Raw genomic sequence first — 12,311 nt, forward strand, 5'->3', positions numbered from 1 at the left:
ACCACGACCAGACAACCGAACTGACCGTGCCGGAGCTCGTCTTCCCCGACCAACTCGACATTCTAAGAGCCACGGTCGAGCCAGACTTAGCTTGGGTCATGAAGAAATCGAAGACGTACATGCATTCTCATCCGGCGGACCATCCGGACAGTCCCGCAAGCATTCTTATCTTTACCCCGTGCATCCATCTGGTTCGGATGAACATGAACATTATCTGAAGGGCCATCTTTGACCAATCTGCATGGAAGACTTAGTCTTTGACTCATTAATAATATTCTAGTCAATGTTTCTATTTTCTATGTCTTGTTTTCCCACAATTCTCTTTAATTCTCTTTGACTACAAGTAGTATAAATATGTAATCTCTTCCATGAATAAAATAAGTTTATGGTTTTTGAGTTTATTTTCGTTTCTTCTCTGAGTGAGAGAGAGAGTTCTTTAGCTAGTTCATTGGTGTGAACCGGCTTGTTGATTTGGTGGTCAACCAATTCATCTTTCTGTGTTGTTTGGTGGTTAGCCAACACATTCATTCTTTCTTTGGTGGTTAGCCTTAGATCGTGGATATATCAAGAGCCATTCCGCATCTCTTGACGATCCTTTCAATCCATCTCAGTTCCAAAAGTGTCATTTGCCTTCTCGGATCATATCCAACACCCAGCTAAAGTGATCCTTCAACCTAGGACGTATCAAGTGGTATCAGAGCCACTTTGGCTGGTTTGTTTTCATTTCATCTTTTCATCTTCTCATCTCTCCACGATTTTCTTTTCTTATTTCATGTTGGATCTGGGCTGTACTTTTACTCCATTGTGATCACCTTTAAAAAAATGATATAAAAAGAAAAAGAAAAAAAGAGTTAATGTTTTAGGCTTGAATCACTTCTGAAGAGAAATCCAGGGGGAGTGGTGGAAGAAAAACCCTGCTGACTGAAGAGAAACCCAGCCTTAGGACAGTTAAGACGGATCCATGTCAAAAATCTCTTCATCTTTCTTTCTCTTTTCTTTTTCCCACAAAAGTTTGTTTTGGGTTTTGATTGCTGTATTTTGACTGCTTATTATCCTTTGAACCAGTGGAAAGAACTCTGAGTGATCACCTAAAAATTGTGAGCTAAACACTTTGAGAGTGTGAGGATTTTTATTTGCTAACTCTTTTGTTAAGTGTTTTCAGGATGTTTGGACTTCTCAAGAAATCAAAACCACAACAAGACATTTACTTTCCTTTTAAAACCGTGTTAGAAAAAGAACAAATGATTTTTGGAAATAAGAAACAGTTTGCTTCTAATGGGTTTGATTTTGTGCATAAACAAAGAAACCGACGGAAGAGACAAAACATGTTCGATGATGATGAGAAGTGGGTCAGAAGTGGTGATCGTCCCTTCACCAAAGCCAAGAGAAGCAACCGTGATGTGTTTGATTAGAATGAGCTTCAGACTTACGTCAGCTTGGAGAAGATGTTGCATAAGGAAATTCATGCTATCCGGCAACTCAAAAAGAAGGGAAACACCAACACTTCTCCTGCACCAAAACAACAAAGTAATTTTTCTTCTCTTTCAAATTCTGATTTGAAAACTATTGTGTTGTCTTCTGATAAAAGCAAAGCTGTGAAATCCACAAGCAAAGCTCATTCTACCAGGTGCTTCAAAGGCCATAGGATAGGTCATTATGCTAACAAATGTCAAAAGCAAAGACCGTTGGTGACTTTGGAGAATGAGAACGTTGAAACCGAGCCAGAAAAGGAAGACCCATTGCCTATTTTCGATGACTTCACATATGAGCCAATGGAGGGGCTAGATGAAGAACAAATTCGTGGTCATCAAGCCAACCAAGAAGAATCATCTTCCATTCAAAAAACAGACCGAACTCAAGGTGAGCATTGTACTGATTATGGTTCTTTTGCTTATAATCATTTTCCTTTTAATGTTTCAGATTTGAGGACAAATCTTTTTGAAGAGGAAGTGAATGATGTGCCCCGGTTCTTGGATCAGTCCATTGGAGCCGGCCAACATGGAGATCATGACGTTTTGAAGAATTTTACCGAGGTTCGTTCATCCGACCATACCGATCAGACTGTCCGAGCCGTCCCGTGTGCGTCCCGATTGGAGCTTCGGCTGGAACCAGGACCAGACGACCGAACTGACCGTACCGGAGCTCGTCTTCCCCGACCAACTCGACATTCTAAGAGCCACGGTCGAGCCAGACTTAGCTTGGGTCGTGAAGAAACCGAAGACGAACATGCATTCTCATCCGGCGGACCATCCGGACAGTCCCGCAAGCGTCTTTATCTTTACCCTGTGCATCCATCTGGTTCAGATGAACCTGGACATTACCTGAAGGGCCATCTTTGAACAATCTACATGGAAGACTGAGTCTTTGACTCATTAATAATATTCTAGTCAATGTTTCTATTTTTTATGCTTTGTTTTCCCACAATTCTCTTTAATTCTCTTTGACTACAAGTAGTATAAATATGTAATCTCTTCCATAAATAAAATAAGTCTATGGTTTTTGAGTTTATTTTCGTTTCTTCTCTGAGTGAGAGAGAGAGTTCTTTAGCTAGTTCATTAGTGTGAACCGGCTTGTTGATTTGGTGGTCAACCAATTCATCTTTGTGTGTTGTTTGGTGGTTAGCCAATACATTCATTCTTTCTTTGGTGGTTATCCTTAGATCGTGGGTATATCAAGAGTCATTCCGCATCTCTTGACGATTCTTTCAATCCATCTCAGTTCCAGAAGTGTCATTTGCCTTCTCGGATCATATCCAACACCCAACTAAAGTGATCCTTCAATCTATGACGTATCAGTTTGGCTGAGAAACTCTATACATGTGACATTCATTCTGCATCTTCCTTTGGTGGTTAGCTTTAGATCGTGGGTATATCAAGAGTCATTCCGCATCTCTTGACGATCCTTTCATTCCATCTTAGTTCCAGAAGTGTCATTTGTCTTCTCAGATCATATCCAACACCCAGCTAAAGTGATCCTTCAATCTAGGACGTATCAGTTTGGCTGAAAAACTCTATACATGTGACATGTGTCCATTTTACTGTGAACACATTTATTACAATGTTTTTATATGTGACATGTGTCCAGTTTGATGTGAAAGTATTTATTATAATGCTTCTACTTTAATATATAGTGGATAATTTCGAAGAACAAAAACAAAAGGGTAGAATTAAAAATATATTAAACAAAGCTTCATTACCACAATAAGTAACTCTAAGTCAAATCTATAATCTTGTAGATTTTTTTTTGCAACCGATGGAGCACTTATAGGTCATCATTCTTCACATTCACATGGTAACTCGACAAGACACAATGGACAAACATAATTAGTCTCAAACCACTTTACGGTACACTCAACGTCAAGATAATCCGGAACAAGATCCAGCCGAACTTTCAAAGCACATCCAGGAGAATACTCACTACTTGTGGGACAAGTTACTTCATCAACATACATAATTAGCTTCATTATCGCATCATAGATAAGATCGTCGTTGATTTCAGCTTCCATCAAGAAGTAATTCAAGTCCTCTTTGCTTTTACACTCGTCATGATTCTCATCATCTAGGAAGTCTTTGGCGAGCGAGAGAGTCGTGAATGTCAAGTTTTTATCTTCGCCAAAGATCGTGGCCGTGACTCTGATTGTGCCAGCATCTTCTAGTTCAGGATTGTAACTGATTTTGTGGGAGAATTTGCTTCTCATGACTAGTTATGCAAACACTCTCGGTTAAATCGAAGGAAGAGGGTTATACACAAATTTTTATTGTTGTTCGTAGTCGCTCTCGATGATCTTGATTTTGCTTTGAGTGAGTTATATACTTATATTTATAGTAGAGGGGCTACTACATTGTTTATCAGGAGAACCTTTTTAGTCGGTGATCTAATTGTGCTTTTAGTTGGGTATTTACCCAAGCAATTTCCTTTTCTTTCTTTTTTTTTAAGACGAGAGTACAGTTTCCTTTTTTAGACGAGTGTAACAATTTCCTTTTTTTTTTACTTACAATTTCCTTATTTTCTTAAGAATTTCTATGTTTGACAACCACTATCTAAGAACATTTAAATCGCTCAAGTATATCAAATAGATTTCTGAGCGTGGATAAGATATAGAATTCTAAGATATATATCCTCACATATTATTGAATCAGTTTTCTGACAAAATTAGCATATAATGAAATTGTTTCTAAAATAACACTTACTAAAAATAAAAATAAATAAATATACATTTCATATTTTAGTCTAAATTTATTGATTAGTTTTTAGAGTTTAGTATTTAAAGAGTGAGGTGAAATTGAGGTTTAGAAATTAAAGTGATTTAGATTTTTCTTGTTAAATGAGTGTTATTTTGAAATTTTTTATTGGTGTTATTTTTAGACTAAATTTATTTTTTAAAAATGCTACAAATTTGGAGATTTGCCCATTTAATAAGAGTTATTCTTGGGTTCACCCCCTAGGGTGAACCTCTAGGTTCACCAACCAATAGAAAATTATCATTTTAAATCTAGTATCTTTTAATTAAGGAAACCAAATAACTTGGCAAATTATATTATTTTTTCAAAATAAAATTTAAAAATAAATAAAAATAATATATAAAAAACGAATTCAAAAAAAAAAAAAATGTTGTCAACAAAACAGTAAACCCTAAACTCTAATACTAAATCCTAAACTCAAATCCTAAACCCTAAATCCTTGGGTAAACCCTAAATCCTTGGGTAAACCCCTAAACCCTTGGAAAAACACTAAACATGTTGTCAACAAAACACTAAACCCTAAACTCTAATCCTAAACCCTAAACCCTTGGGAAAACCTTAAACTCTTGGGTAAACCCTAAACCCTTGGGTAAACCCTAAACCCTTAGGTAAACCCTAAACCCTTGGAAAAACACTAAACATTTGGATAAATTCTAAATTATAAATCTTAAACACTAAACTCTAAATCTTAAAAATAAATATTTTTTTTAAATAATCTTTTTTTAGAACTATTGTTATTTTTATTTATTTAATTTTTTATTTTTTATTTTAAAAGCATAATATAATTTGGCAAGTTATTTTGTTTCCTTAATTAAAAGATACTAGATCTAAAATGACAACTTTCTATTGGTTGGTGAACCTAAAGGTTCACCCTAGGGGGTGAACCCAAGAAAAAGTCATTTAATAATCTCCTTTGAACCGACACTTTAAAATGATTTAGAATCAGTTGAATGCTTCTTGAACCAGAGTCCAATGCTAGATTGAACCGAGAGCATAGAACCATAACAAAAAGACTAACATAGGAATAAACTATATATGATTTTGCCAAGTCGCAAAGCTTTAAACAATATCGCTACCTAGTTCTCAATCTCATTCACCATTCATCAATTCATACGCCAACTCAAAACGACGCGATGAACAAACATGACTGCTTACAAGCCTGTACACAACATAGATTCATCGTCAAACTTAAGTCTAGATGGTACAATTAAACTATTCCAAACAAATCGTGCACTTATTAGTCAATCTAGTCTTGTTGTGTATTTTACTGATCAAAGAGAAGATGATGTCATGTGGTTGACGTAGACATGACAAGTCTTCTCTTTCTCTTATGGTTAGCCTTGTAACAAGCTTGTCTCAATCTCTTTGTCTTATCCTCATATTCCAAATCTGGAGACTCCTTCATCCTTTTCTTCTCCTTCGTGAGCTTTTCCAATTTTTTTCTTTGCTCATCTGCGTTCCCTTCCCCTTTCTCCAACTTCTCCTGTTTCAGTTACAAAGGTAGTCACATCAAAATTCGCTCATCTCCTATATTGGCTAAGTAGAAGGCTAATAGTGGAAATATGTAGCTGGTTAGATTCGAACCCTGACCTCGACCCACTTTAACTCAACCATTGAACTATCACTACTTGGTTACAACATCAAAAGTTCACTAAATTACAAAACTTAAAATATGAAAAAAAAAACAAAAAAACCATACAATATATGATTCCTACTTAATCCCTAGAGAGCTTTGTGTTGTTTTTTGAAGAAAAATCTGTAGTAATTTCACAAGTTACAACTTAATCGTAGTATAAGTATGGGATAGTTCATATATATACCTTGACATTCTCGATGAGATTATCTAGGCTCATGAATTTACGATGAGGCCAACGCTGAATACCCAAGTCACGACATTTCTTCTTCAAAAGAGTTAAACCAATGTTAAGCTCCTTAGCCGCTTGAGCTATTGGCATGTCATAGTACAATGAGATGGTTTCCTTCGACAATGGCTTTGCAGCATAGCTACTATAAGCACATTCTTCTCTGGCTCTTTTCTTGATAGTTTCAGTCTCTTTCACCAAATCAAAATCTTCTCTTTGATGTTCATCAAACACTGACTCTTTTTCAGTCCATGAAACAGAACCGTAGTCGTTAAGTATATCTGTATAAGCAAAAAGATAAGAGTTAGAAATGCTTACATGAACACATGAGAGTCTAAATACAATATAATGCATGTATATATACCTTCATGAGAGACGATGGAGATGGGTTCAAGATCAGGTAAAGCCAGAAAGCTTGAGGCAGATGGAAGATAATAATCATAGTTGCCAGAGGAAATAATTTCATCTTCCAATCCAAAGAAATTATTGGTAAACTCGCTGCATTAACGAGCACACAACATTAAGTATGGATCAATAAAAAAAAGAAGTATAAACATGTAAAAAGAGGGCTCGTGGTCAATATTTTTACCTTTGATAAGAGAAATACTCTAGAAACGAGAATGGCTTATCTTCTTTGCCAAATACCTTATCACACTCCAAATTGCTAAACGAGTTCATCATCATTAATATGATCACTAATCAGATAAAGAAAGAAAGAGGTGTAGATAAAAATATACTGGTAGATATGGAAAGAGAAGGTATGCAAGTGAAGTTATAGAACTCTACGGGAAAAGTGGGCATTGACGGCTAATTGATTGCCCTGTAAAATTTGGAGTTACGAGAGAGATATAAAATAATTAATGCTAATTAATGCCAATAAGAGGGACGTTTTTAAGATTAATTCATAAAAATAGAATTATCTTTTTAAAATCTCTGCATGCAGCAGCATGCATATGATTATGAGTTGATAAGATCTCTTCTCCTTTTTCTCACGTTCCAAAAATATTGTCTAAAAATATACAGTATAAATCAGTTTACACACATAAGTTATGTAGAACTATGTCTACTCGCGTTGTGTGACAATTATAGTTTGTTGTCTGTACGTTTAGTTCTATTAGATTTCCCACGCTATTAGTAATGATTATTTATATCTGACCGATATCTAATCGTAGTTCATTTGATCCTCTGGGTGGGTCCATATTATACGTCATTAATTAAGTTCCTAAAACTATTTAGATTTAAAGAGAGAATTATTTCAGGTTTACGACTTTTTCTATGTATTTTACATGAAAACAAAATAAACATACTGGTTGGAAAAGAATTAACATACTATAGAATTATAACCAGTTATGCTACAAGTTGTAACGTACGGTACCAATCAAGAATTTAACTGTTGAACTAAAAAATAACTGATGTTACAATAATCTTTGTTGCGGCTTAAAAGTAACCGTTAATAATAATTCTACATTTTCCAAATACAAAATAAAACGGTTAAGATTAATTTACGATGAGAAACTGATTTTGTGCAACTTATTTTTGTACTGCAATTTTTTCGGTTGTGTGTTATTGCTAAAGTTGTATTTAGGATAAGGGCATTTTTGGCAGACCGCTTTCAAAAATATATTTAAATTCCATTTTTTATGATCTAGTTGGTATATTTGTACCAAGAAAAGAAGTGACTAATCCAAACCGAAGATTCAATTGACTTCTTCAAGATGTTGGTAATAGAATACAGAGCTATGTTTCGTGTTCTTTTCTCATCTTTCTCACTAAACACTGAATGTTTTTAAGAGTGAAGTTACACAAGCAGAAAACAACAAAGATTATATGAGAGCTCAGAAGATACTAAAAACACACAGAAGAAAGGAGATCATTTATATAAGAACAGTAGAAGATAATAGATATGTCAGACTCGAAAACAGTTTAAGCAACAAAGACTGAAAATGGAACTCCTACAAACAAAAAGATTAAAATAGCTAAAATGTATTCTTATCGAAGCATGAAAAGCTTGTCTTATATGTTGTCGTCATGACCCATTTTGCTTAAAATTAAAAACCCTTTCAACACACACTCTGTTATAGAAGACATGTAAGCAAATGTGGTTTATGGGGAAGCGCCTCTCCCATCATTCCTCACCATCTTCGCCTTCCGCGTCATCGTCTTCATCAGAATCACCTTCTTCCCCCTAGAGTTTTGGTTTGAAAAAAAAAACTTATCAGGTCAAAAGACTTAAACTGCAATTGTTTTATACATTACAATAAACAATGCTCTGTCTAAACTTTCATCTCATCATATCAATATCATAGATGCAGAAAATTAAACCAAGCAAAGGAAATTGGATGTTATACCTCATCATCTTCATCATCAAAATCCTCTTCATCAGCCTCCTACAAAGTTAAATATAACGATTTACCAAAACCTTCTAGTGACTTAAATGCTCTAACCAATGTTAAAATTAGAAAAAAGTGAATAGCTTACATTGTTGAAGTAGGTGAGAGGGTTAGCCCATAAATCTTCCTTGATGATATCAGCAACCTGTTACAAGACAAATTTTCTGAGTTCAAATAGGACAAGACATGATGTCACTGTAATATACTAGATCATTACCTCGTCGTGAATCTCTACTTCAACGTCTTCTTCCTTGTGCTGAGCATCGCTAAACCAGGTAAAGAAACTGAAAAAAAAAACAGTTAAGATAAAGAGTCATTAGACATGTGATTTTTGCTAATCAGAAAGGCTTTAAGTCGACTTATACCTCTCTTCAGGTAATGCACGTTTGTTTCCATTCTTCTCGTGATCAACTCCGTTTGGCAAGCCCTTCATACATAATTGAGAAAACATAGTTCAGAACAGTGAGAGGACAATTCAAGTAATAAGCTTATGTTGTGCAAATATAGATATCTAAAATTACCTTGCCCTCTTTCCACTTGATAGGTGTTGCTGTGATTTTGGTTGTCCCTTCTTCGAGGAAGGTAAAGGTCTTAGTTAGTTTCCCATCCTCAAAGTAAGGGTTGGGATTGAAGTTCTGCAGTCCACACAAATTTAACAACAATCAGTATACTAACAAACTAAAAAACTTATCCCTTGGCGTTCTATAGATCAATCAGAGATATGATAAAAGATACTAATAAAGAGCAGAAACTTACAAAAGTGATAGAGTATCCAGACTTCACATCTTTGGCATCCTCAACTTCCAGAGAGCTTAGATATTTGAATATCTATCCAACCAGAGGAAGAAAAAACGAATCTAAGAGGTGACTATGATGTGAATCAATCAAAAGGGAAGAAGGGTGTAATGAAAACACAAACCTTTTGGTCTTCTTCAGTCAAAAGTTCACCAAGAGCAGGGTGGCTCAAGAACTGCCAAAAGGAAGCACATTTTATCCAATACCAATTAGAGACAAGACAACAATAAGTCTTAAAAACTCTGCAATTGAAAAACAGAACAAGAGAAGCTTCCTTACAGCAGTGAGCCAGAAGTCAGGGATGGCTTTGATGATATCGCCACGCTTGTCATAGACAGGCTTCCTTATACCGTTGTACTTCTGCTCCACTTCCAACACTTCATCGCTTGCTTTCTCGTTTATCTACCAAACAAAACATACAAAACGTTAACCAGACAACACCACTGAGATAAATCAAGACAAAGCGACAAACTTTCAATTGAAAGACACAAAGACACTGACTTTAAAGCAAGTTAAACCGAATCGAGACAAGAGCAAATCCAATTCAGACACAAAGACACAGACTTTGGATCATGCAAAACCTAATCGAGACAAGAGCATTCCAATTCAGACAAAAAAGGAGTTTTCATAAATTCTACCTTCTCGAGGTCGTCTTGAATGGCCTGAAGCTTTTCGATGGAAAGGACAAGCTCTCCATCGATTTGCTCGACGTTCTCCTCGTCAGTCTTCGCCTTCTTGCTCTTGTCCGCCACCATCTCTCAACTTTTTACCCTAATTGCAATTCCACAGACTCCTCCTCTTTGCTCTCTCTCTCTGCTTTTAAGTTCCGTCACAAGAGCAGCGGCTAAAACCCTAAATCTCGTTGATCTATAAAAGCGTTGAGTTTAGGGTTTTGGGGAGGTTTTTGCTGACCAATAAGACGACGCCACGTTAGGTGATAAGGGTATTCTTGTCAATTCGCATAAAACCTGGGTATTTTAGAGATTTCATTGTACATGTTTTATTTAGCTTTTATCAATTGAAATCTACTACATTTACGGATCATTGATTAACAATATGCTGTGTAAGTTTTTTTTTTTTTTTTTTAAATTATTAAAGAAGAAATCATGTGTTGACAACAAAAGAAATCATGTAATAAGGGGACCAATAAAACTTAGGTAACAAATCAAACATTAATACAGTATTATGATGATCATATTCATATTTATAGATTTAATATTCTTGTCAGATAAATGCTTACTAATCATTAACTTACATTTGGAAAAAGTGGAGTTGCAGCAACTTGTTAATATTTTATATAAATGGGCTTATAAAGGGCTTTCTAAAGAGCCTTACGGGCTAGTGAACACTCTCATCATAGAAATAAACATGGGCCAGTAGACGGCAAATGAAGAATGTACACTCTCATAGAATTAACTTTTTGTAAAAGAACTAATTATTAACCAAATCCACTTTCATATCCCTTATATATTAATTGAGGAACATTTAAAAAGATGTAACCTCAATTTTGTATTAATTAAATTAGGTAGTCAATTACATTCAATTGAAAAATAAGTAGGTCCACATTCGATTTTTATATGTTGTTAGATACATAAGTTGGTCAAACTATATGATATAATGATATGATATGATATTTTCTTTCCTTAAATAAAACCTACGGAATTACCATAAATGACTAATATATATATGACAATTAATGAGTTTAATAATAAAGATTTGATAACAATGTATATCTCCTCCATTATTTTTTGTTTAATTTTATATTATTAAAATAAATTAAACAATCAAATTAGCTATAAAAATAAAATTTAGATTTTTTCGTATATGTTATATTTTGAATTTTTAAAAAAGACAATAAATGACTAAAACTATTAAAATTATTATGTTAAAAATTAATGATCAATTGGTTTAACATTTTTATTATAAGAAGATACACATGATTTTAAAACCATATGAGTAAAAAATATCATTTAATAATAAAATAAATAAATATATATATATATATATATATATATATATATATATATTAAACACTATATACCATAAGATTACATAAATATTTTAATATTAAAACTTTCAATGAATTTTCAAGAACATTTATAAATTATAAATTTATTAAAGATTTCAGATTGAAAATTTTGTTATCGATGATTTAAATATTTTGTTATAAAACGATATGAACGATCATAGAACTGTATGCTTATAAATTCTTATTTAATAAATAACTATACAAAATATACTATTCCTAGAAAAATAGGTTGGTTCATCTTAACTTATATTACACTTTTTATTAAACTAACTATCGAATTGATAAATAACGTACCAAAAAATATTTTGCACTTTCCTTAAATAAAAACTACGAAATTACCTAATATGATTAACGTATATGTGAAAATTAATTATAATGAATAATAAATATTTGATAACAATTTTTGTATCTTAGTTCTTTTTTTAATTTTGTATTATTAAAATATATTTAAAAATCATATTAAATATATAATAAATTTTTCAAAACGTCTATAAATTATTAGAAATTTGAATATCCTCACTCTGAAAATTTTGTGATCAATAGATTATTTTTTTGTCATAATAAGTTACAAATGATCATAAAATTGTATTAATATGAACTTTTATTTAATATTATAAGAAGATACACATTATTTTAAAACCATATGAGTAAAAAATATCATTTAATAATAAAACATATATATTTATATATATATATATAGATTATACTATATACCATAAGATTACATAAATATTTTAATATTAAAACTTTCAATGAATTTTCAAAAAAATTTATAAATTATAAACTTATTAAAGACTTCACATTGAAATTTTTGTTATCGATTATTTAAATATTCAGTTATAAAATGATATGAATGATCATAGAACTGTATGATTATAAATTCTCATTTAATAAATGACTATATAAAATATACTATTCTTAGAAAAATAGGTTGGTTCATCTTGACTTACATTATATTTTTTATTAAACTAACTATCTAATTGATAAATAATCT

General features: G+C 33.0%; 3 protein-coding genes across 3 annotated transcripts; all 3 read right to left on the minus strand.

Moving 5' to 3' along the window:
* Window positions 1-3,271: 3,271 nt before the first annotated feature.
* Window positions 3,272-3,697, minus strand: LOC106383771. Its single transcript, XM_013823829.1, has one exon. The coding sequence runs from the start codon at window positions 3,695-3,697 to the stop codon at window positions 3,272-3,274; it is 426 nt and encodes a 141-aa protein (XP_013679283.1).
* A 1,331-nt stretch (window positions 3,698-5,028) lies between these two features.
* On the minus strand, window positions 5,029-7,134 carry LOC125591725 (protein RKD1-like). The gene is made up of 4 exons (XM_048766454.1): window positions 6,693-7,134; window positions 6,468-6,601; window positions 6,062-6,384; window positions 5,029-5,721 (listed from the first exon to the last, which is right to left on the minus strand). The coding sequence occupies exons 1-4, from the start codon at window positions 6,785-6,787 to the stop codon at window positions 5,530-5,532; spliced, it is 744 nt and encodes a 247-aa protein (XP_048622411.1). The 5' UTR covers window positions 6,788-7,134; the 3' UTR covers window positions 5,029-5,529.
* Window positions 7,135-7,953: 819 nt separating this feature from the next.
* LOC111210413 (NAP1-related protein 2-like) lies at window positions 7,954-10,176 on the minus strand. The gene is made up of 10 exons (XM_022710798.2): window positions 9,927-10,176; window positions 9,568-9,690; window positions 9,413-9,463; window positions 9,250-9,321; window positions 9,015-9,128; window positions 8,859-8,920; window positions 8,711-8,777; window positions 8,582-8,638; window positions 8,452-8,490; window positions 7,954-8,288 (listed from the first exon to the last, which is right to left on the minus strand). Exons 1-10 carry the CDS (start codon window positions 10,041-10,043, stop codon window positions 8,229-8,231), a joined length of 762 nt encoding a protein of 253 aa, XP_022566519.1. The 5' UTR covers window positions 10,044-10,176; the 3' UTR covers window positions 7,954-8,228.
* Window positions 10,177-12,311: the final 2,135 nt, after the last annotated feature.

The sequence above is a fragment of the Brassica napus genome, chromosome C8 (genome assembly GCF_020379485.1).
Source record: "Brassica napus cultivar Da-Ae chromosome C8, Da-Ae, whole genome shotgun sequence".
Lineage (NCBI taxonomy): Eukaryota > Viridiplantae > Streptophyta > Magnoliopsida > Brassicales > Brassicaceae > Brassica > Brassica napus.